At 33.1% G+C, this 23,824-nt stretch overlaps 1 protein-coding gene across 2 annotated transcripts; it reads right to left on the bottom strand.

Moving 5' to 3' along the window:
* Positions 1-502: 502 nt before the first annotated feature.
* LOC140040197 (serine/threonine-protein kinase 11-interacting protein-like) lies at positions 503-22,164 on the bottom strand. Of its 2 annotated transcripts, XM_072085950.1 has the most exons (23): positions 22,082-22,164; positions 20,065-20,173; positions 19,140-19,330; positions 17,793-17,960; positions 16,701-16,808; positions 16,230-16,301; positions 15,336-15,569; positions 14,435-14,524; positions 12,689-12,730; positions 12,294-12,513; positions 11,425-11,691; positions 11,168-11,321; positions 10,480-10,621; positions 9,874-10,033; positions 9,208-9,394; positions 7,509-8,652; positions 6,770-6,867; positions 6,463-6,641; positions 5,183-5,365; positions 4,636-4,802; positions 4,001-4,051; positions 3,565-3,708; positions 503-3,146 (listed from the first exon to the last, which is right to left on the bottom strand). In XM_072085950.1, the coding sequence occupies exons 2-23, from the start codon at positions 20,156-20,158 to the stop codon at positions 3,135-3,137; spliced, it is 4,107 nt and encodes a 1,368-aa protein (XP_071942051.1). In that variant the 5' UTR covers positions 20,159-20,173; positions 22,082-22,164; the 3' UTR covers positions 503-3,134. The 2 variants fall into 2 exon arrangements, with proteins under 2 accessions (XP_071942051.1, XP_071942050.1); XM_072085949.1 differs by lacking the exon at positions 503-3,146 and having other exon boundaries at positions 3,155-3,708.
* Between the last annotated feature and the right edge of the window lie 1,660 nt (positions 22,165-23,824).

The raw sequence follows: 23,824 nt of genomic DNA, 5'->3' as shown, positions 1-23,824 counted from the left end.
CGCGGAAAATGCAGATGATGCACTATTGCCATGGAGACATTGTTTTATACGCATTTTATTCTTCGATACCACAATCGATTCCTTTTTTTGACAACGAAACACATTCATTGTTGTGTAAAAAGAATAACAGATGGAGTGATGAGGAACAACGAAAAGAGGTAAAAATAAAAAAATGTAATAATTAGGTCGATGTCATGTTTATGACGTCACTGTTCAGACCAAAAAGGTCAAAGCGCTGTGTACAGAGTGAAATAAACATGTTCGACTAAAGAAACTAAGCTAGGCCTAGCCTAGTTTGACAAAAAAAAGTGTGATGTGCCCAAATAATGATAGTGATATGAAATCATCACCATGTCCATATATGGTCACATCACATTTTTCGTTAAATAAAGTTTGATAGTGCAGACAAGATTTAGGCATAGTAACGTAGTACATTATACTAGCCTAATATACGATTATTATGTTAACGTTGAAAATAAAGAAACTAAAAGTGATACAAATATGACCCGCAAATACGTCTTCCGTATTCTCAATTTATTATCATTATTCACAAACATTGTAAACAATATTGCAGTATGATAACCTCGCGCACAAATTGCACGGGTTAATTAATGATTAATTTTATTAGTAAAAATAAATCTTGAGGTCAACTTAAAAGGTGCATTTTAAAAATAAATTGCTTAATAATAATATTGCAACAAATCACAACACTAACATTCTCTTGTAAAAGTGTTAACAAAAAATACGAAAAAAAATCTTGATAAAAAGATTATAACAGCAATTGAATAATGCATTGGAACACGACACATAAATGTTAAACAATACTCATAATTAAAAAGTATAGAAAAAAATAAAACAGCGTATAGCAGAAAAATAATAATACATATTTAAACAGACAGAAATTCTAAAACACTAATGTGTGAACAAAACTCTGCAAGACTGAACAAAACAAAATCGCTTCGAAAGTGATACAGTCTAGATCTTAAGAATTACGCACTTACAGAGAATATATATTATAATTACACTAATTATAAGCACACAAGTGAATGATTTCATATGATATGTGTTGTATATCAGTGTAATAGCTAATGCTATCAAATACATTGTTCCATGATGAAATACATTAAATATTTTAATTTAGTTGTTTAGTTTAAAACTAAGTTGAAAAAATTATAAGCGCATATGAAGAAAATCAGTGTCATTAAAATAATAATGTATTTTGTAACAAAATAAAATTATACTAAAATTAACGAAACCCGCATAATCCTTACTATGTATAAAAATAAAGCAACATTTAGGCGTTAGTATTTACATAAAAGAAATCTAACTACACAGAATATAATTATTTGAAATAAACGGTTTAGAAATGGTATAAAGAGGTTTACAAAAGCTTGGTTCCCACTAGAACGTAACGCAAGGACGTAAATGCAACGCAAGCGTTTTAACCAATCACAAGCGAAGTTATAGACAGTTAGAAATCACATAAGCCATCGCTTGTGATTGGTTAAAACGCTTGCGTTGCGTTTACGTCCTTGCGTTACGTTCTAGTGGGAACCAAGCTTTAGCATCAAATTAAGTTGTGCTGCATACTGACCAATCACAGTTAGACATTTAGAGGATGATTAAATTCTGATTAAGTACAGAAAACAGATAAATATACAGTATTGTATATTTACTGGCCCTGCTAATGCACCTGATTATTCTCTGTATCTCCACATATTGTATTCTATTATCATAAATAAGGTGTCACATGTGACGCTTGTATTATGTTAAGGTGAGCCTTACTGTATGATCAATTACACAGCCTTCACATATGAAAGACGTGTTATTCTATGCCTATGATATTCTACAAATTACAGCGTAGGCCTAGATAACAAGAATCGGCGAAGTAGCATTTTTATTTTATATGTTCCTTAATCCATTTGTCAATAATATTAAGTTAACATTTATTCAACATCATGAATGTAGATGACATTAAATACAAATTATATTATTCAGGTACATGAACAATTTATATGTACAATTGTTATAAAAATAGGTCTAAATATTTGTAAAATAAAACGTTCATTATTTATGGCTTTTGTGAAAAAAATATTAGTGAGGTATAAAAACTCCCACCATTTAAATCTGCTTTGTGATAGCTAGCAATATCCCAATTTGGATTAATATTTGTGTGAATGTTCCACATAGTAATTAAAAGCACCGGCAAAAATGATATGAACAATTTTTAAAGTTAAATATTAAAATATTTTAAATCAGGCAAATTCGGCAGTAATGTAAGCTTAAATTTCAAATTAGAAATTCAATAATTTAAAATAAATAAAGACAAATAAGATTTTTCATTTTTACATTGATATGTTTCATAGACGCATGTAGCTGTATTCACTATTCGCCAACGGAAACACTTTTTCGATTTCCACTTAAGGTAAATACTCAAATATTTACCGACTTAAGTGAAACAACTCTTAATGGAAATGCAATTTGTGAATATAGTCACACAGGTTTATATCGAATCCTACAGAATTCACTCTTTGATATCAATCAATAAAATAATAATTATTATCTATTTATACATATGAAATAATTGTATTTTTGCGCAACCTTATTAACACCAACATGATTACTGTATTTTATAATAATTCTTCAGGTTAATTCTTAATTTTACAGTAATTTTACAGACTCAGCATAGGACAACACTGTAGCATAATAGCCTGTATCTATCCCCATTAATAAATTAGCAGGAAAACGGACTATGGACTGCATTAGTATTTATTTATATATCAAACATTATGTATTAAACCAAACCATGTATGATACATTCAAATTCACTTTACACCTTATCATTAACAAGCTGTTAGTGTGTTATAGATCAATTTTTATTTCGGAGGCTTTTAAAATTGTGTCTTATATTATTTTGGCTTCCTTAATTGTTTATTATTATAGATATGTTGCTGTACTTTTTGTTATATACAAAAATATACAAACCATTGGTAACTGATACACATACAATTTTACACATACAATGGTTGAAGCATGGAGCTACACAATTATGTTATTGTAGCTCCATGGTTGAAGGCCCCAGTATATCTTTGGTTTTAAGTAACTAATTGGTTGCATCAACAGCCCAAGAGAATTCACATTTCCTCCTTAAAAAAGAAATTGAAATCAAAATTATAAGAGCATAAGGAATGATGGGTTATGACTCTGGCATAGTACCAGGTGTTGTTGCTAAACAAGCTTGTCCTTCAACCTCAAAGTCCTGGGTTAAAGTCCTGTCCCTGGCACAGTACCAGAAGCTAAACATGCTTGATCTACAATGTTTAAGCCACGGTGTCTGGCACTATCAAAGTACCAGGATGTTGTTCTAAATATTTGCCTTTCAATAACAGAGTCATGGTCTGAAGCTCTGACTCTGGAACAGTGCCAAGATTTTTTTCTTTTCTGACAATAACAGTGCCACTAACTAAACCTTATAACAAGACTTTTTGAATAAGGATTGCTTCATGTTTCACTCTGTAAGTGGAGAGGAACTGCAGTAATAAAATAAGGGGTTATTTTGCTTACCTGGATGATAATGCTAGGATATTCAGTGCACTGTAAATCAACTCCAAACACCTTCTCCCAGGGCTCTTTTAATGCTGATATAAGAGACCTCAATGAAGACTTTGTTTCCATCTTCAAATGCCAATAACTTTCCTCACCAGATCCCTAAAAAATGTAACAAAAACATTAAAATAATGGTTTTCTGGTTAAAGAGTTTACCAGAGAGGGAGATCAAGAAGGTCACATCCTATGCACCTTCCCCATCTGAATTTAGAATGTTTTATTGTGATTTTCCGTTTTGTATTGTTTGTTGTATATATGGAGTTTTTATTCTTAAATAAAGTGATCAATCAATCAATAAATAAGTACATATGGCAATAAGTTTAATCTGAATCTAACACACAATTTATTAAATTCTTAATGTCGAATTCCCTTAGTAAAGTAAAAACATGGTTACCTCATTAAAGAATCCTACACTGATGTCATTTTCACTGTCCTTATATAACACCTAAATAAAAAGGAAAACATGTAATGTTATTAGTCAGATTGTATGCATTTGCAACATTTAACAGAGTGGGGCTGGAGAGAGCGGAGGAAATTAAATGTTATTATGCTACCACTACCAGGGCTGTAGTGAGAGATTAAAATCAGACGAGGCAAAGATGCTTTAGCAATATCAGCTATCATGATCATCCCTAACAGACAAAACACCAACATCTGAAGGCACACACCGCACTATGTTGAATAAAGTACTAATTTGACAATTTAGGGTGCGAGTGAGTGGATGAGCGGTTAAGACAGTGGAATAATAATCACGTAGCCATTATCCATAACATCGGCAAGAGTTCGAGGCTCACTTGCTTCATGGTTCTGTTGGTAGAACAAGTGTTCTCGGATAAGGACTATAAACTGTAGGTTCAGTGTACACTTTATGTGCACTTTAAAGAACCTAGTATATCTTTCGAGATGAGTAGGGGGTTATCCCGGTGTACCAGTACGTACACACACAGCCACTGATCATAGATGGGCCCTCTGCGAGGTTACCCACTATAAATAAATAACAAATTCAAAAATTCAAATATTGTTACTTACAATGCCCGAGATATTGCTGATAAGCTCAATTTGTTTCACTGTAAATTGCACCATCTTTGGTGGAATGCTATTTTTGGAATTCAACGGCCAAAAGTAATTCTCATCTAAGAGGCAGAATTCATTGGTTGTGACCACTATACTACTGGTTGTCTCAACAGGTTGACAAACTACAATACAAACAAAGTCATCATCAAAATTATTTTCATTTTACTTAAATTTATCTAGGAGTGCTGTATTTTAACCAAATTTATCAAAGGTGATAGAACTAATGTGATTTAATAGTGTTCTGGATAATAACAGTCCTGTCTACACTATCAAACTAGTTTGACAACAAAGTATGATATGCCCAAATATGGTAGTGATATGACATCATCATGTCCATATATGTCACATTTTTTTGTCACTTAAAGTTTGATAGTGTAGACAGAGGTTAAACCTAATTTATATGGTCAAGTTGTGAATTTTCAAAATATACAATAAATTAGACATTTTGAAATATAACTTTAACATAACAGGACAACACAATCAACAAGATAAAAACGCTAACCATTTTTAATTGTTTGGTATGTTTTTAAATTTCCAATTAGATATGTCCTTAATGTACTGTCTTCATCTATAGACTCATTAGCATCTGATGAGTGTACTGCCTCAAGGAGATTCAAAGACGTCAGTGCGTCATCTCTGGAGACGCCAGCAAAGCGCTTTGCATTATCACAGTTTTCAATAGTATCTAAAAAAACATAAACATTTACAATAAAGTTACATCTCATCTATACGACTCAAGACAAACAGGATTCAGTTAATTAGCATGCATCAATTTCCAGCAAAATAGCATATTGTATAGGCTAGTCAATTTGTGGCTTAGCAAATTGGCATACATAGCAAGCAATTGGCATATGGCCTAGCAATTGGCATATCTGAGCTAAAAAAGTGGAATACATGGCTAGCAAGTTGGTATATAGACTAGCAAGTTGGTATATAAACTAGAAAAGTGGCATATGGGTTAGCAAGTTGGCATGAATGGCTAGCAAGTTGGCATATGGGCTAGCAAGTTGGCATATGGGCTAGCAAGTTGGCATATGGGCTAGCAAGTTGGTATATAGACTAGCAAGTTGGTATATAAACTAGAAAAGTGGCATATGGGTTAGCAAGTTGGCATGAATGGCTAGCAAGTTGGCATATGGGCTAGCAAGTTGGCATGAATGGCTAGCAAGTTGGCATGAATGGCTAGCAAGTTGGCATATGGGTTAGCAAGTGTGCAAATGGTCTAGTAAAGTGGGATGTGTGACTAGCAAGTGTGCATATGGTCTGGAAAATTGGCATATGGTCTAGTAAAGTGGGATGTGTGACTAGCAAGTGTGCATATGGTCTGGCAAATTGGCATATGGTCTAGTAAAGTGGGATGTGTGACTAGCAAGTGTGCATATGGTCTGGCAAATTGGCATATGGTATAGTAAAGTGGGATGTGTGACTAGCAAGTGTGCATATGGTCTGGAAAATTGGCATATGGTCTAGTAAAGTGGGATGTGTGACTAGCAAGTGTGCATATGGTCTGGCAAATTGGCATATGGTCTAGTAAAGTGGGATGTGTGACTAGCAAGTGTGCATATGGTCTGGCAAATTGGCATATGGTATAGTAAAGTGGGATGTGTGGCTAGCAAGTGTGCATATGGTCTGGAAAATTGGCATATGGTCTAGTAAAGTGGGATGTGTGACTAGCAAGTGTGCATATGGTCTAGTAAAGTGAGATGTGTGGCTAGCAAGTTGGTATATGGGCTATAAAAGTGGCACATATTTCGAGTTGATATAAAAGAACATAATACTAACCTAGCAAACAGTGTACAAATTGCTCACAGCGTATTCTATCTTTGATTTGCACTGTGTAAACTGAAACCTCAGTGTTAAACTCCAACTGAAGGCACTGACTTCCAAGACCAACGTGAAGATGACGAAGGTCTTTAATTGGATGCTGAGATTTCTTGAACAGCCAATCAGAAGGATTGTCACTGAAACATTAAGTAAACTTCAAAATTAAAAATAAACAGTTGTGTTGAATTAAACTTCTACCCAGCTTGTTGTATATAACTTTTAAGTTTAATTTATCGTATTACCCATAATCTTTGTAATGTCTTACCTTTCTTTTTTGGTAATCTTCATGATGAAAATAGTACTTGTTGAAACTACCAACAGACCAGCAAATTCTATCAACTTGTTGTGTTGAAATATTGGACCCTGTAGAGTAATGCAGTGTACTTTGTTAATAACAATGACAATTTTGTTATTAACAAATGAAAAATCTAAGCCATACTACACATTTGAAAGTCTAAACAGTTTTGCAGAGCTGAACATCTTGTACCAGACTCAAGAGGGAATCTGGTTTTAAGAACTCTACACTATCAAACTAGTTTGACAAAAAAGTGTGATGTGCCCAAATATGGTAGTGATATTCCCAAATATGTTAGTGATATGACATCATAAAGTTTGATAGTGTAGACAGAGCTTATGGGGAATCTACAAGAAGATAGTCTGTCTGAATGACAGATGCACCTTGAAAGAATGAGACAAAGGCATGTTATAAGATATCTAAAGCTCTATCTACACTATCAAACTTTATGTGATAAAAAATGCGATGTGCCCATGGACAAAATGACATCATATCACTACAATATTTGGGCACATCACACTTTTTTTCTCAAATTTAAAACAATCTTTTTTGCAATCAATATATTTATAAAATAAATGGATAATCACAACTCATATAACACACATAAAATGACCTACTACTTAAAACTCACTCTCGACAAGCTAGTTTGATGGTGTAGACAGAGCTTAAGAGATGTTTTGAAAAACTTGGTAGAGTCTAAAAAACTTACCTTTAACATACAAGCGAATTCCTCAACATCACCAAATAAACTCATTGAAAAGTAAAGCTTTAGTCGATGGTCGATAGTAGTGAAGCTATGATCATTTTCATCAACAGCTATGGCACTTTCTTCCTCATCATCTTCCAGCTTTTTGGATGCTACGGATAAACCAGACTGATCATCCGGATCAGATATATGATCAGAATTAGCAGTTGAATAACCATTGTTTATCTGTGATTCTGTTCCACTGAGGTAGTCAGATAAACCACCCAATTCATGAGTGGACGGATTGATGCTGGATGGGGTACCGAAGGGTGTTGCTTCAAGCGAATAAGTTCCTAAGTTATTATTGCACGTTGAGCTAATGGTAGCACCACTTGGACGAACAACTTTGGTGTCCCCATTTTCTGAATCTGATATAAACGGTCTACTGCTTGAAAAACTTTCAAGTAACGAACCGTACGGAGTGTTGCCCGACGACGTACTTGCTTCCAAATCGTCAGAATGGTTTTCTGAACCACTGTTCAAAGCTTTTACTAGCCCGGAACTACTTGCCAAATCTATTGGTAAACCATTGTCTATTTCTACTGCATTTCCGTTTTGATGTAATACCATTATATCACTATCTATACTATTTCGTCCACTATTTGCGTCATCTTTTCCAAATAAAGAATGTTTTACACGACTGTTTTGCAAAACTGAATTAGTACGTGGTATCTGATAAACAACTGGTGGAGTTTCATTAACAGAATTACTTCTAGAACTCTGCCGACTGCTTGTGTTAGATCCTAAAATGTTTGACGGCACTAAAGAATAATGACTATGGAATTTTTCTTTCTTATTGTTTTCTATGAGTTCTTCGATCTTTTCATGTGGATATTCAGGAATGTCTTGAATCGGAAGGTTCGGCACGTGATCAATTATCTCTTCTTTTAGCTGACGTTCAAGAGGAGCACATTCCTTTTCCAGCAACACTTCGTCGTTATGATTCATGCTGCTAGTTTTGTTTGATTGCGAGTTAACGTGCGTTTGCGTAACAGTAGAGGAAGAAGATCGGTTATTTGGGATAAAGCTGGAAACGGGTGAGCTATCTGGTGTGTGGAAGTCGGTAGATGCACTGTCCAATGAACGAACAAATGGATGATCGGAGGATCTGTGAAAATGAATGGATTCAAAATGAAATGAATTCATTCATTGCATTGTGGGATGACAAGCGATAAAGTTTGAGTATGACTTATTTTTTATAAGTGGTTCTTAGTATCTATTATTAACATTGATGATAAAGTTTCCATGGTAGCAAATTTAATGTCACATAGTGGAGGAAAACAATAATAAATGCAGAATATAGATGGACTATGCAAATGAATGAGGAAACATCATAAGTACAAATAAATACAATACTAATTACATCAACAAAATAAATGTTAAAGCACCTAATTTATATTAAAGTTTAAAATTCCCAACATAATATTACCAAAACAAACAAACAAAAATAGTATATAAAATATCAGAAAAGGTTATTTGTTCTGTCTCAAATTTTACAAAACATTTGAAAAATCAGACAAATTGAACTGTACAAAAAGGTGGCATTTGAGAGTTAAATGTTGTACTCAATACAAAGGACTTTCACATTTGATCGATATGTGACTTGATGGTAATCGGACTAACACAAGTCTGAAAAAAAAATAAACAAATACAAATGACGTACCCAGGTTGTTTCCATGGGGAAGATGCTGCCAACGGGAGGGCGCTATTGATAGATGTAATTGATCCGAATGGAGTGCTGCTAGCTGACACCGGAAGCCTTTGATCTTCCCATTGCATCGTGTCCATCTCAACTAATAGGTCACTTTTACATGTTGGGCATACAAAAACCTCAATGATGGAGTCAATATCTGTGAAAAGAAATACAAAATGAGAATAATATGAAAACTAATAGTTATGTTAAAGCTCTGTCTACACTATCAAACATTATGTGTCAAAAATATGTGATGTGCCCATTATATGGACATGATGATGTCATATCACTACCATATTTGGGAACTGGATTGATTAAATTAAACAGAGCTTTATAGTGAAAATAAGCAGGCTCTCAATGTGCTGTACATATACTGGAGTAAAACAGAAAATTGTAATTAAATAATTGAAAAAGCTTGTTGAAAAAGAAGTCTTTAGCTCGGTCTTAGAGTTCTAAGTAGCACACTGTCAAATTGAAATTGGTAGGGATGTCCACAGTATTGGAGCTGTGAAATCATAAGTGCTCCGCCTAGAGGTAAATGTCCAAATCTTTGGAGTCCATGACCACTTGACCTAAGAGATCTAGGAAGCTGGTAAATATGCACAAGCTTTTAATGATTACTATTAAATCACTAACCATTAGAAAGTAGTGACTTGTCTTTCCTTTTCTTCTGTACTGCTTTATCAGCATCACCTTTATTAAACTCTAAAGAACACTTTAGGCACTGCATTCGATTCCTAATGATCACACTCATCTGGTTCTGCTCTAGCATAGGTTCTAATGCATCCAGTAAAATCTAATAAATAGCCATAGTCAAAATAAAATGTCAATATTATATAAACACAATATTTAAATAATAATATATAAAAAACTTGTGTGATGATAAAATAATATGTTCTTTAGAAAAAACGATTGAAGTTATTAGTATTTATAGTTTGGTTTGAGAGAAAGGAAGGGTCATATAAGCTATTTAGCTTATCAATCGCCCCATCAAGCAAGTATCAAGTAAATCAGTTCATATGGCCAATCAACAGGGGACACCTTATTTTAGAATGAATTTGTTGGGGTTCTAAAGCTGTCCCCTTAATAGAGGTTTTACTGTGCTAGAAACATGTTTATACTGATTTATTTAACATGAAATCTTTGCAGCCTTTTAAGCCAATGTGTATACTTTCAGATTTTAGTAGTTGCCTATGAAAAACATCATTAAAATAATCGGTAGTTATAAACCTGCTCTATTACCTTACTATCATTAACATCATCCATAAGGTAGTCACGTCTTTGTCTGTCTTTCCTTGTGTAATCAAATGCTAAGTGGACTGATGGAATTATCAATTGTCTGCCAGACTCCTCATCTAGTACGGTTTCATTTCCTCTTGAAATACTGTAACAACAAGAGTTATTTTTAATTGATTCAAAGTACTATAGAAATTTTTTAATGAGCAATTGAAATTTCTGATTGACTACTTTAACACTTTATTAAGTCATTATTACTTAAATTGTATGGTTTTGTTCTTTTAACATACTTTCTACAGTGAAAACTTTCTCAAAGCTCAATGGAACAGATGTAACCCAAAAAGCTACTTTCATCTCCCTAAGGGTGCCTTCGTGCCTTTTAGCAGCCAAAAATCAGGGCTCACTTGCCTGTCCACAATGATAGAGTGAGAGTTGGATCAGGATTCTGAAGTAATCTCTTTTATCTCTTCTAAAAGATGCACTGGATTCCTTAAAGTGCACATAAGCCAGACGTGTAAAACTGGACCTCCTTATCCAAAAAGACTAGTTCTACCAGCAGAAGTATGGTCAATAAAAGCTGATTTTACGGCTATGTTATGGTGCCACTTTCATAACAACTCGGCTACTCGACTCAACAATGTTACGGTTGAACTAATTATGAATCCAAGTTAACTTTGACATGGTGTTGACTTACCTTTTCAATGCTCTAAGATCAAGTTTATCTATTACTTCTCCATCCAAGTCTTTTTCTTGGATGAATACTTCTCGAACTGTCAGAAAAACATGTTTTAGACTACCAGTGGTGCGATCTTCAATTCGTACAAGAAGTGGACCACAGATATCATCACCTGCAATAAAGAAAAGGCAGATATTAGATTAAACAATCGGTAATCTAAACTACGACAGTAGATAATCTATTTGTTTAAGCAAGTCATAACAAATAAACTATACCTTCGTCTACTGATAATATTCGTTCTTTTTGCATCTGGAGTGAAGGTAGCTTGCTTGGTCCATCTGGTACATCATTTCCATTTTGGGTCTTCTTATCTTTCGCAGCATTTTTATCTTTCGTAGTCTTTTTATTTGATATTCCATCATCTGTTGAAGATTCATCTGTTTTTATGTTGACAGCATTTAGCCAATCAGGGCCATGATGTTGACGCATTCTGTCTAACTCTGATCGGTACTCCGATGCTGTTGCTTCGTGTATAAGTTTATCTAATAATATTAAAAATAATATATATTTAGAAAGTAGGGCAAAAACTATTAGACAGTTAATCTTCCTTATTATATACATCAATTATAAATAATTTTGGTACAACTGTAACATGGATGGGAAAAATGTTGACATAACCTCTTGCTATATTAGTATTATTACTTTTCAAAATTCAATATAAAAAGTTTGATGTCTGTTTCGTATTAATGTAATAGCATGGAGGTATAAAAAATTACCTCCATGGTAATAGTAACTTATACCCTTTTCACATCTGCATAAATTGGTACAAATTGTAACCAGGTTTGATCTTCCGATTTATAATACGTTTTCATTAAAACATATAGTACGTTAACTGTGAGAAATCTTGGGAGAAAGCATAGTTGCATGTTATTTCATTACTATGATTGGTCAGTTTAATACCTGTGCAATACACGCAAGCTCAGTAACAACTCAGGACATCTCGAAAAAAAAAAAACAGGCCTCTCATTGGTGAAATTTCGTGAGATTTTCCTCCAAATTGTCTTCACACTATGCAAACCTACATACAACTCGTTACTTTTTGCAGGTGTGAAAAGGGTATTATAGTGTATAAATAGTACATTACCTTTGTTTGTTGGTCGTTTTGTGTGACTATTGCTAATGGTAGGAGTTCGAACCTTTTTTGGTTTCTTCAACTTGTTTTCAGTCTTTTTATTTACAAATTTAGGACTGTCATTGATTGAAGCATTCACATCTGTCAGAGACGGACTGTAAGAACTTTCTAGAAAATCGGCAGAGTGACGATATTTTTGTAGAAGACGTTTTCCGACTTTCTTTTTCACAAGCTAAAAATAATAGTATGTAAAGTATATATTTAAAATTCTTATAATTCAGGTAAGTTTAAATTGAATATATTGGCTTTATTAATTAATTTAACTGATTTACTAACTTAGATTAATTTCAAAAACTTTATAAAGTTAAAATAAACTTTGTTTACTAGTTGGTAAATATCCAACCTACCATCTTTTCCTCCTTGCTGACTGGTGTTTCATCAATTATAGGCTGAAAAATATAAATAGAAAAAAGCTTAATTGTATTAATTTACAATCATATTATTATTAGATAACTAGTTTGTATACAGTAGTATAAATCCATAGGCAAATTACTGAAAATATAAATGACAATGCTGTGGGTATCAGTGGCTGGATCTCAATGGAGATACAAAATGACAATGCTGTGGGTATCAGTGGCTGGATCTCAATGGAGATACAAAATGACAATGCTGTGGGTATCAGTGGCTGGATCTCAATGGAGATACAAAATGACAATGCTGTGGGTATCAGTGGCTGGATCTCAATGGATACAAAATGACAATGCTGTGGGTATCAGTGGCTGGATCTCAATGGAGATACAAAATGACAATGCTGTGGGTATCAGTGGCTGGATCTCAATGGAGATACAAAATGACAATGCTGTGGGTATCAGTGGCTGGATCTCAATGGATACAAAATGACAATGCTGTGGGTATCAGTGGCTGGATCTCAATGGAGATACAAAATGACAATGCTGTGGGTATCAGTGGCTGGATCTCAATGGAGATACAAAATGACAATGCTGTGGGTATCAGTGGCTGGATCTCAATGGAGACAAAAAAAAAAAAGCGAAATTAAAACAATAAAGTAAAACAGCCAGTATAGTATATATATATTTTTTTTTTCTTGAATACTATATTGTGAAACTTAATTATTCTTTTCTGTTGAGTGTTCTGCCTTTCTTCTTATTTTATTTATGTGATCTTTACTATTGTTGGCTTTATGCAATAAAAGGATTAAATAATATAACTTATGTTAATTCTATTGTATAGGATTGTAATTGTTTGTAACTACTGAGGAGTAGCTTTGCATCAGGGTGTTGAGTACTTATTGTATAGGATTGTAATTGTTTGCAACTACTGAGGAGTAGCTTTGCATCAGGGTGTTGAGTACTTATTGTATAGGATTGTAATTGTTTGCAACTACTGAGGAGTAGCTTTGCATCAGGGTGTTGAGTACTTATTGTATAGGATTGTAATTGTTTGCAACTACTGAGGAGTAGCTTTGCATCAGGGTGTTGAGTACTTGGTCAGATGTTTGTCTTACTCTGATGTAATTTGTACTTCATACTAAGTACATTGAGAACACTTTCAATATGCAAGTAATTCTCGGGTGGGACTCGAACCCATGACCTCTAGATCACTAGCCTGGCTTTCATACCTCAAGACCAAGGGGCTTGCGCTGATGGCTAGGGGTTAAATTCAAGCTAAGTATAAATATTATAATACCACCAATCACTATAATATTTAAAATCCAATAGAAACTGATGGCCAAATACAGTATTAAATTATTTACAATTAGTTTTAATTTTACTTTCTATATGAGGTTTTAATTAATAGCTCTTGAGGAAACTCTTTGATATTAATATCTATAGATCTTTAGATAATATACATTTCATAAAGTAAATTTATTTAGCACGGAGGAAATAATTTAAGAAAGTTTACACAATTTACAAGATGTTGTCAGGTGAGACTCCAACACCTCACCTCCAGACCACGTAAGCTTGCTCTTAATTAGCTAAATTTATAAAATTTGAGTCCATCAAGAAAGCAGTGAATACTGCAATGAATTATGAGCATCTATCAATAAAATTCAACTCCACAAATTATAATAAGTTGAGCAAAACATATTATTATTGTGATGAAACTCACGACAAGATTGTGAGGAAACTTACACATCGTTTTACCGCCTTTGCTGACATGCTTCCAATTACATTTGCTCTGAATTGCGCCTCATAACTGAATGGATTTCCTTTTAAGTTCACCTATATTAGGAAGCATACAATAAGGAAAATAATAAGTCTAAAAGAAATACAGTAGAGATTCTCTATTAAGGGGACACCTTGAGACCCACCCAAGTGCAGTTTGCTCTGGATATGGGTTAGCTTCAGCTGTATAGTTGCTTATTGCATGATCTTAGAGTGTAGAGAGAGCTTTCAATAAAATCACTACCATTTTTTTTATAAAGGTCTGTTTACACTATCAAATTAGTTTGACAAAAAAAGTGTGATGTGCTCAAATATGGTAGTGATGTACCCAAATATGGCATCATCATGTCTATATATGGGCACATCACATTTTGTTTGTCACATAAAGTTTGATAGTGTAGACAGAGCTTTAGAGTGGACTACAGCATGAAATTACTCTGATGTCTGTTGTCACTTTGGTGAGATCGAATGTGCCTTTCCTCTTCCAACAGTTTAGAGTCATCATGTCAAGGTGCCACACTAATTTAATTAAAAGCTTAAATTCGGAGGAATTGTAGCATTGTGTTGATTGAATAAAGGTCAAATGGATTATTCTCTGTCATAAAAAATGTTTATGTTTAGTAAACTAGTCTCAATAGTAATATCAAAGTTTAGAAAATTTTTATTATTATCATTGACTTATCCTTTATAATTAAAGACAGATGATTATGATTTAGACATTTATTAGGATAATTTAAATAGATTTAAAATGCAATAATGCTTACTTTAATTAAAAACTCAACTATATTGACAAAAATGGGGATAATACTGTTTTCCTACAAACCACAATACAATAATATATATGAATACCAACTTTAAAAGTACCTACCATGGCTAAGTGATTTAACTGGGAAAAAACCTCAAGCCATTTATTATCGTGAATACAATTATGGGATGCCTCAAGTTCTTCCAACGTATCAAGTTCTTCAACCCCATCCAGATTGTCCAGATTATTGTTCCGAACGACCAACGAGATCAGACATCGTTTTCCCTGTATGCCGAGCTCCGGAATGTTCTTCAGTCGATTGTAACCCATGTTTAGATACATCAACTTGGGTAGCCACTGAAAGCGAAAAATATACTTGTGTGACTGATGAATGGTTTACTGTGTATATTAAGTCTTCCAAGTCGCCAAGCGGTTAATTTTTTTTTGTATTTTGTATTATTATTTGTCCTCAGTGAGGAAATTCGGATTAGGCCCTCCACGGACCCACGGCAGCCAGCAGTGCAGCGCCTACCAGGTTAGGCAATGAGAGTAAAGCAGCTTGCCTAAGGATGCAATTAGTATGGTACAGGTAACCTCGAACCCATGCCTATCACATGCTAGTCCGATATTACCATTACACCATCACTCTCCAGTATATACAGCACCCGCCACGATTTCTAGACGGTCTCCCATCCAGAACGCAACCGGGCCCAACGTTGCTTAACTTCGGTGATCTGACGAGAACCGGTGTTTCAACGCAGTATGGCCGTTAAAGCAGTGTGCCGCAAAACATACAGGCTTAGGTTCAAGCACTCCTCAACCTTACAGTAGGTTTGGTAGTTTTAGGACAATAAGTTGGAGGTCCAGTGTACACACCTGGCTTGTATGTACTTAAACAAACTCAGTTCATCTTTCCATAGAGCAGTGGAGGGGAGGGGGTATTGGAGCTTGAGGAAGGGTTTTTTATTAAAACATATAGTGTTGCTGACCATACCATTATTAAGTGAAAATACGTACTTTCAAATAGTGCTCTACTGAAACAATATTGTTATGACTAAGATCCAGGGACCTAAGATTTGGAAAGCATTCCTGCAAGAATAAAATATAAATCGTCAACAATTATATCATACCGCAGAAATGTATACTTAAATGTGCGCTAAATGCTGGTTTTATAAACAATGCCAACCGCTACAACGTTTCGATGTAAATGACCATACAGTGAAAGCACCTGTATCTTTATTATAAAAACAATTCATTGAGGCAAATAAAAATTCGTAGCAGCCAAAAAAGCTGGATTAAGGATTTTTTTACAAATGACCTTTAAATAAAAACATCAAAACAAACAATTTCATACAAAAAAATCTAAAAAAAAGAAAAAAAGAAGCAGCAAAATTGAAAACGTTCGCAATTAGCGTCGAAGGCAATCAAACTTATATTCGGTACAGTATTTTTCAGTCTGTATGTTTCGTTATATACAAAAGAACTTACCATTAATTTCCCTAATGTTTCAATGTGGTTAAAGCTCAAATCCAAGGTATGAAGATGAGGCCAGTATTCTAGTACAGTATCACCATCTCTGTGGTTTCCAAACACTTCCTGAAAAGCAAAATAGAGTCATTGTTTTCCCGACTTCTAATCGTCTTAGAATACAGAGCAAATTCATTCAACTTTGACTTCTCTTGTCTGGGAATTTAAAAGCTAGTATGAATAAACAATGTTACTATTTTTTAGTTATAAAATATAATACTTCTTAAAAAATGTAATTCTTTTAGAGGATCTCAAATGTAATACTACACCTGTAAGTAATATTTATTGCTTTCCAAGAACAGTACAATTTATAAAACAGCATAATATATGAATGAATATTTATACATAAAACTTGAGAAATTAAAAATGGAAAGCAGGGGATAGTCCTTTAAACTCAAAGGCTTGTTTCCAAAGGGGTCCCCAACAAAACACATTGATACAATGAAAATAACAAAATATAGATCTATTTGTAGACAGGTAATATATATTTTTTTTTATTATATATTTAAATTATATTAAATTATTAGGCAAATTGCCAAGGATAACCATAAGCGAATTCATTTACTATCTTTCTTAAAGGTGGCAATATTGTTCACAAGACAAACATACACAAGATGCTCTACATATACAAAGTCTTATAATTATTATAATTGTTTGGGAGTGGAGTTGTAATATCTGTACAACATTAATATCATTTTCATTCTAAATTTTCTATCAACAAAATTGTTTGCACAAATGACTGAATAAATATTAAATAAATATGATCATTAGAAAAGGATTTCATCTACTTCTTCCTGTCTAAACAATGGAAAAGGTAGTTTTTATTTCTCATTCCAGTCTGATTCACAATTGTGTTACTCACTCTCTGATTATAAACTAATTCTAAAAAGAATAATGTAAACCCTTGTCTACAGTTCACTATCAAACTTCATATATGGACATGATGATGTCATAGCACTACCATATTTGTGCATGTCACTTTCATATTTGGGCACATCACATTTTGTTGTCACAAAAAGTTTGATAGTGTAGACAGAGCTTAACAATGCATACCTGTATTGTGTTGATACATCGGGTACAAGAAAGAACCTTGAGTTGGTGACGCAGTCCCTTTAAACCTGACAGAAGGTGAACAGGGACTTTCTTAATCTCCAGCTCAGACAGGTTGTTAAATCGGGATATGTCAACTGTACCTTGCAAAGTGCTTGTACCATGCACAAGCTGGGAAAAAGACACGTGCAGTATTTAATTAGTGCTAAACAAGAAATATTCCTTACAAAAAAACGCCGCTCATCTCACAATAACTACTGTCTACATGCATCTCAATATTTATCAGCAAATGTTTTCATTTTGGGGTGTGCGCATGCCCAGTCCGAGTTTCCAAATACCCATTTTTTCCGGCTTATTAAACTATAGGCTACCGCATGGTACTGTAACTGTTTCCCAATGCTTCTTGAATATAACTGCCAAAGGAACGGTGCAAAAATACATCAACAGTTGTAGAATACAAGTTCTAATAACTAAGACTATCAGGACAAGATTTGTTGCAAATGCCATCCATATTATTAATTCACTTCACCATTGCTAAAATACTGCACTGTAATTAAGACTACTGTATGCAAATTAATTTTTTTTTATCAATTTAGAACCTTTTAATCATTTTATTCATGCATTTTTATCTTATTTTAACTTCTTACTGCATTTTAAAACTTAAGTTTTGTGCAATATTGTGGGTATACTCTGTTGTATATGAATTTTTGTTTGTTTGTTTTTTATCGTACTAATATTTGCCAATTTTTAAGATGAATTTCTATTTTATTATGATATTAAAATAAAGATAATTAAATCTTTCAACATTCTTGACCTTGCCCAAAAAGTTTGAATAGGAAATAATTGTGCACCTTTCAAATATAATAATTAGTTTTAAGAGTTTCAATTGTTAAGACAATACAGATTTAAGACAATGGAGGCTAAATTGTATTAAACCTATTGTTGTTTGGATGCTATTATCTAGGAAGTGATTAATTGTTATTCAACGCCCCATATTCTTTTTATTTACATATTTTATGAATTTTTTTTTTTATTAATAACCATTTTAAAAATGGTACTGGTTCCTGTTTGTGTTGGTTAGAAATGCTGAGTTCTGAACTGGCCCAACCGTGGTAGGTGATGCATGCAATGTGAATGTCAACTTCTACTTTGATTAGCATGGATGCAAATGTTGGGTGAACGCCCACTCTCAAAGTTTTACCCACCCTATAGGATATTTTTAAGGTCTTCAACATAGCACCCACTAAATAAATTTTTAGTAACATAAAGTACTGTTTCATTTTATTCGCACCCACAAACTAACTCCCACTTCCGAATTATCTGGCTGCACCCCTGCATTCTATACATTACCTTCATAACTGGAGTCTTCTGAACAATTTGATATAAAAATTCTACATCTTTTACAGATGCTTTATTGAGACCATTACGATTTGTTGAGCTTGTCCCCAGACCTTCGTAATGCACAGCAAAAAATTGATTGAGACAGGCTAAGGATAGGGTATCTAAGGACAGCTTACTTTCACCTCGAAGAATTTGCCTTTCTGTGAAAAAAAGGTAAAATAAAATAAAGACAAACTAAAATAATAAATGTAAAGTCAATGGGGTTTTGTTTAAAATTTTATTGAAAGAAAAATAACCGTTATTTTTGTTGTATACAGTATACATTCAATATTAATTATTATATAACATTGATCATCCAAAAGAAAATTTACTTAAAATATATAACATTGGATTGTTATTTTTGTTGTAAATTAATTAGTTACATAAAATAAACCATGCAAAAATAAATTTATGATGATCAATATTTTCCATACTGATTAATAATACTAATAGGAATTGTCTTCATCATTCCGCTATTAATATATTCCCTAGGTTGTGGGAAGAATTACCGGAAATGATTAAAAATTCTTTAATTTTAGACAGTTTTCAAATATTTTTAAATTCACTTAAATCACATGTTTTATATTGACTTTGTTGAATCGACTATTATGTATTTTATCCGTTTATTTTATATTGACACTGTTGATTCGTCTATTTGTTTTTTAAATATTTTTATATAGTTTATTTTATATCATTGTTGTTACTTTGGGAGTACGGAACCTGAACTCTTGTTATAGTGATTAGGTTCACTTTTAGGTTCCTGCCTACTCCCTTAGTTTCTGTGTTTTGTTTGTTTGTAACTGGTTTTTGGCAATAAATAATAATAATAATAATAATAGTGTAAAGCAGTTTAAAATCATACAAAAACAATTTATTTTTAATTTACATTACATACCATTTTTTCTGATGAGTTCTGATATCATTCTCATCATCACTTTACCATTATTTGAATAGTGAATGGTTCCCACCATAGTTTCTGTGTTTTCCATTTTCACTGATGATACCTAAAAATAATAAGTTTAATTATACTGACAAATTGTTTTAATTTTAGGCCTAAAAACCCCAAAACAAAAACTTGTTTTAACGTTTCATATTAGGCATAGACCTATATGCTAGTTTAGTTATCTGTCTGGAGAGCCCAGCAATTGGGTGTACATCGTGTTCGGCCGCAAACGGTTTCGGTTTTGAATGCCCATATAAGGCGCTATGTATGGACCCCAACTATGCATCAACTTCCGTTTGTTCTGCTGGTCTTTTCATCGGGTTATTCCATTCTAAAAATGTGGGTGCATTCTAACGTGATCGATCGAAATCGACCGACATAAAATGTACGGCGTATTATCATATTACTTTCTGTGATATAAGTATTATTTAGAATACTGTGGTGTGGATATATTTGAATCTATTTTAAATGATTTAGATATACGTTTATTAATATTATTATAATAATAATCTTAAACGGGCAATAAACTTGTACATTGTGTGTACATTTACTCTTGCAGGCCTAATGTGTTCTAATAAAAACAGAAATGACCATTAAATCAGTTAATAATACATTAAGTATTTTAAAACTCTGGTTATATAGGCCTATTGTATGTCTAATAATATTGTATATTATCAACAATACTTAAATAAGCCTATGCCTTCGTAAGAAAATAGGAGGAAAAAAAAAAATAAATAAATCGAAATTCCTTTTTTATAGCGATTTTTGGAAAAATTGATATTTAGTAAGGCTTGAATTATTTCAGTATTATACAGTTCCACAGTAAAACCTACCAATATTGGATTGCAAAAACTCTGAAAAGGCTACTACTGCTATTGTTTTAAAACAATGAGGGTGTGTCTTGAATTCCATGTTAGACAATGAAGGTGGTGTAGCATGGTTGTTTTTTATTAACATAACAATGAAATGTGTTACGTTTTGTGTCTTCAATTTGTTGAAGTGTTATTAACAGCAAAGTTAAATATAAAAATAATGGTGAATTATTTTATGTTTTTAATAATTAGAGGGAAGCTAGCTTGCTTGTATGTGATTAATGGAGATGTTAATATTAATGTTATTTATCCAATATTTACTATTTTTATAAATTGTCACGATTGTTGTAATTCAGTTTGTTAACTGCAATGCAAGACAATTTAAATAAATAAACCTTGTTTATTATTGTTGTTGCGTCCGTTTTCACTTACATTTCTTTTCTTACGTTATGTTAATATAATATGTTCATTATTGGTTTTATATTTATTTTACTCTGTACAGTATTTGTACAAAAATGAAAACATTTCATTATCTTATGTCATTATTTATAATTCAACCTTTAGAACAAAGAAAGCATGATTTTATGTTCAATATCACGTCCAAAATACACATTAAATCTCATTTCATTTATAAATAACATTTTGTTGTACTGAGTTAATAATAAAACGTCAGATATTTATGACTGTATTATAATCTCACATAAAAAAAGTAGGGTAAGTGATTCTAAGTATAACATCAAAACTTTGCTGTATAATGTCTAATTTCATAACTTGATTCACTAGTTATTACAAAAGTTAGTAAAAAGACTTAAAAAAACCAGTTGTAATTGTTTGTTTGATTTCATCGTGTTACATGAAAAAGGAAATTTTGTAAATATATAATTTTGTGTGTTTTCGCTTGAATCGTTATTCATTTTGGTTTGATTTATTACAGTTAGGCCTCTAAAGTTAAAGTTTAAAAGTATAGTCACCTACAAAAAGCAGTAATTGTAGGCTAGGCTAGCCCTGGCCTCCGTCAATCCCGCCCTCTACACGTAGGCCTACTCTAGTCTAGCCCTAGCTAGCTAAATATGTGGAATAGGCCTACAGACAGGGCCTAGCCCTACCTGCTGAGAGTGAGAGAGGCTAATAATGTCGTTATTACAGTCAGTACTTACCAAAACAACATATATTTAGTGATTATTTAGAACAAAGAATTGAATTTCTCTTATATCATGACTTTTGCTTTCGTTTATCAAACAATTGTTTACACCCGCGCCGAGTAAAAGCTCTACACACCGCCAGACACAGGCGTTACATCATCAAAACAATGGATTTTGAGAATTTTAATCTCGTGACACAAAGTGATCTATTAAATTTACGAACCGAATACGGTCCAAATAAAAAAGAAAAAAGAGGGCGGATGGCGGTAGGCTTTTTTTAGGCTTATTTTAGAGCCTATATATAAAAAGTGTCCGTATTTTGATTGTATATGTTGCTATGTGTTTTTTATCTATAATATTAGCCTATTGTTTATTATCTAAATGTATAAATAAATACAATAAGATATTCATTTTCCTGTATTGTATTTAAACTTTTACATTTTCCCATTGTATAATATTGCTGTTTTACTTAATCGCCAGTTTCAAAATGTTTTCTAATGTATTCATAATAGACAAATAATATCAGTATCAGAATATTTAGTGTGGTTGGTGAAACGACAGTAGGCCTACTATGTAAAGAAAAATTTAAAAAGGAAAATAAATATTTCATTAACCAACGTATAAACCACTAACAAAAAAATCCTGCCACAACGTATCGTATTGATGCGCAACGTAAAGAAAATACTCATCTATCTATTTTGCATCCCCTCACGATCGAAAAGATCATTATGATGAACGTAAAGCAGAAACGGTGTGTTGAACACGTCGATTCCCACTTGTGATGACACGCAAGGTTATTTCCTTAAGCTTGGTTCCCACTAGAACGTAACGCAAGAACGTACACGCAACGCAAGCGTTTTAACCAATGACAAGCGAAGTTATAGACAATTAGCAATCAGAAGCGAATAAGCCATCGCTTGTGATTGGTCAATTCACTTGCGTTGCGTTACGTCCTTGTGTTGCGTCGCTAGACCACGCATTACGGTGCACTTTGCGTGGATACGTTGCGTCGATCTGAAAACAAATTTCAGCTCTTAAAATATTTCCCGGGCCGATGACAGTTCGTCCCAATAGCTTTATTTATTTATTATTTTATATCTTTTTATTGTCAAAATCAAAAATTATACTGTATTCTAATTAATAGGCCTACTGTAGAACGAACTGAAGATTTTGCTCGATCGTTAACCGTTATAATAGTATATAATTCTCTTAGATTTGTTTGTGTAGTGTCAATTCTATATTTAAATGGTCAGTATACAACCGGTAACCTGTTTCTTCATTTTTTTTAAATTTATATTTTTTTTTGTTAATGGAGACTCATGGCAGGGATATGCAAACATTTAGAAGCGGGACGTCGACAATCTGTTGAAAATCGGGAGACTGTTGAATAGTCGTCTCATCCCACAAGCCTGTGAAATAGAAGGTTGGGGGTTAGAGTGGTTAAGCCCGATAAAAATTCACCATCCTTAACAAAGACATGTATAGAGAGTAACTCTTTTTTTTTTGTATTCACCACGGGCAATGCTTCAGAAGTCAGTTTTTTTACTTTGATGATAAGGACAATTGTGGTTGGCGGAACTGGAACTTCATTAAACTGTCTGGAACTGGAAATGTCTTTTGACAGTGTCGGTAAACGTAATACCGATATAAATAAACACCCGTTTTAATATCGTCACTAATCACATTGCAACCGTAACAAAATCGACAATTTTGAAGCGAATATTTTTTATTTCAATCTTTGTTTTGAATGGCTTTTGT

This window comes from Antedon mediterranea, chromosome 2 (genome assembly GCF_964355755.1).
Source record: "Antedon mediterranea chromosome 2, ecAntMedi1.1, whole genome shotgun sequence".
NCBI lineage: Eukaryota > Metazoa > Echinodermata > Crinoidea > Comatulida > Antedonidae > Antedon > Antedon mediterranea.
Note: the sequence above shows the minus strand (reverse complement) of the source record. Positions and strands in the feature narration are given on the sequence as shown.

What these genes read in the sequence shown, in the direction of transcription:
- LOC140040197 (XM_072085949.1), bottom strand. Translation starts at nt 20,158, where the DNA reads ATGGAAAACACAGAAACTATGGTGGGAACCATTCACTATTCAAATAAT. An exon ending in AGAACTCATCAGAAAAAATG is followed by an intron (nt 19,331 to 20,064) that starts GTATGTAATGTA and finishes TTTTTTTCACAG; the next exon opens with AAAGGCAAATTCTTCGAGGT. An exon ending in TCCCCATGGAAACAACCTGG is followed by an intron (nt 8,653 to 9,207) that starts GTACGTCATTTG and finishes TCATTTTCACAG; the next exon opens with ATCCTCCGATCATCCATTTG.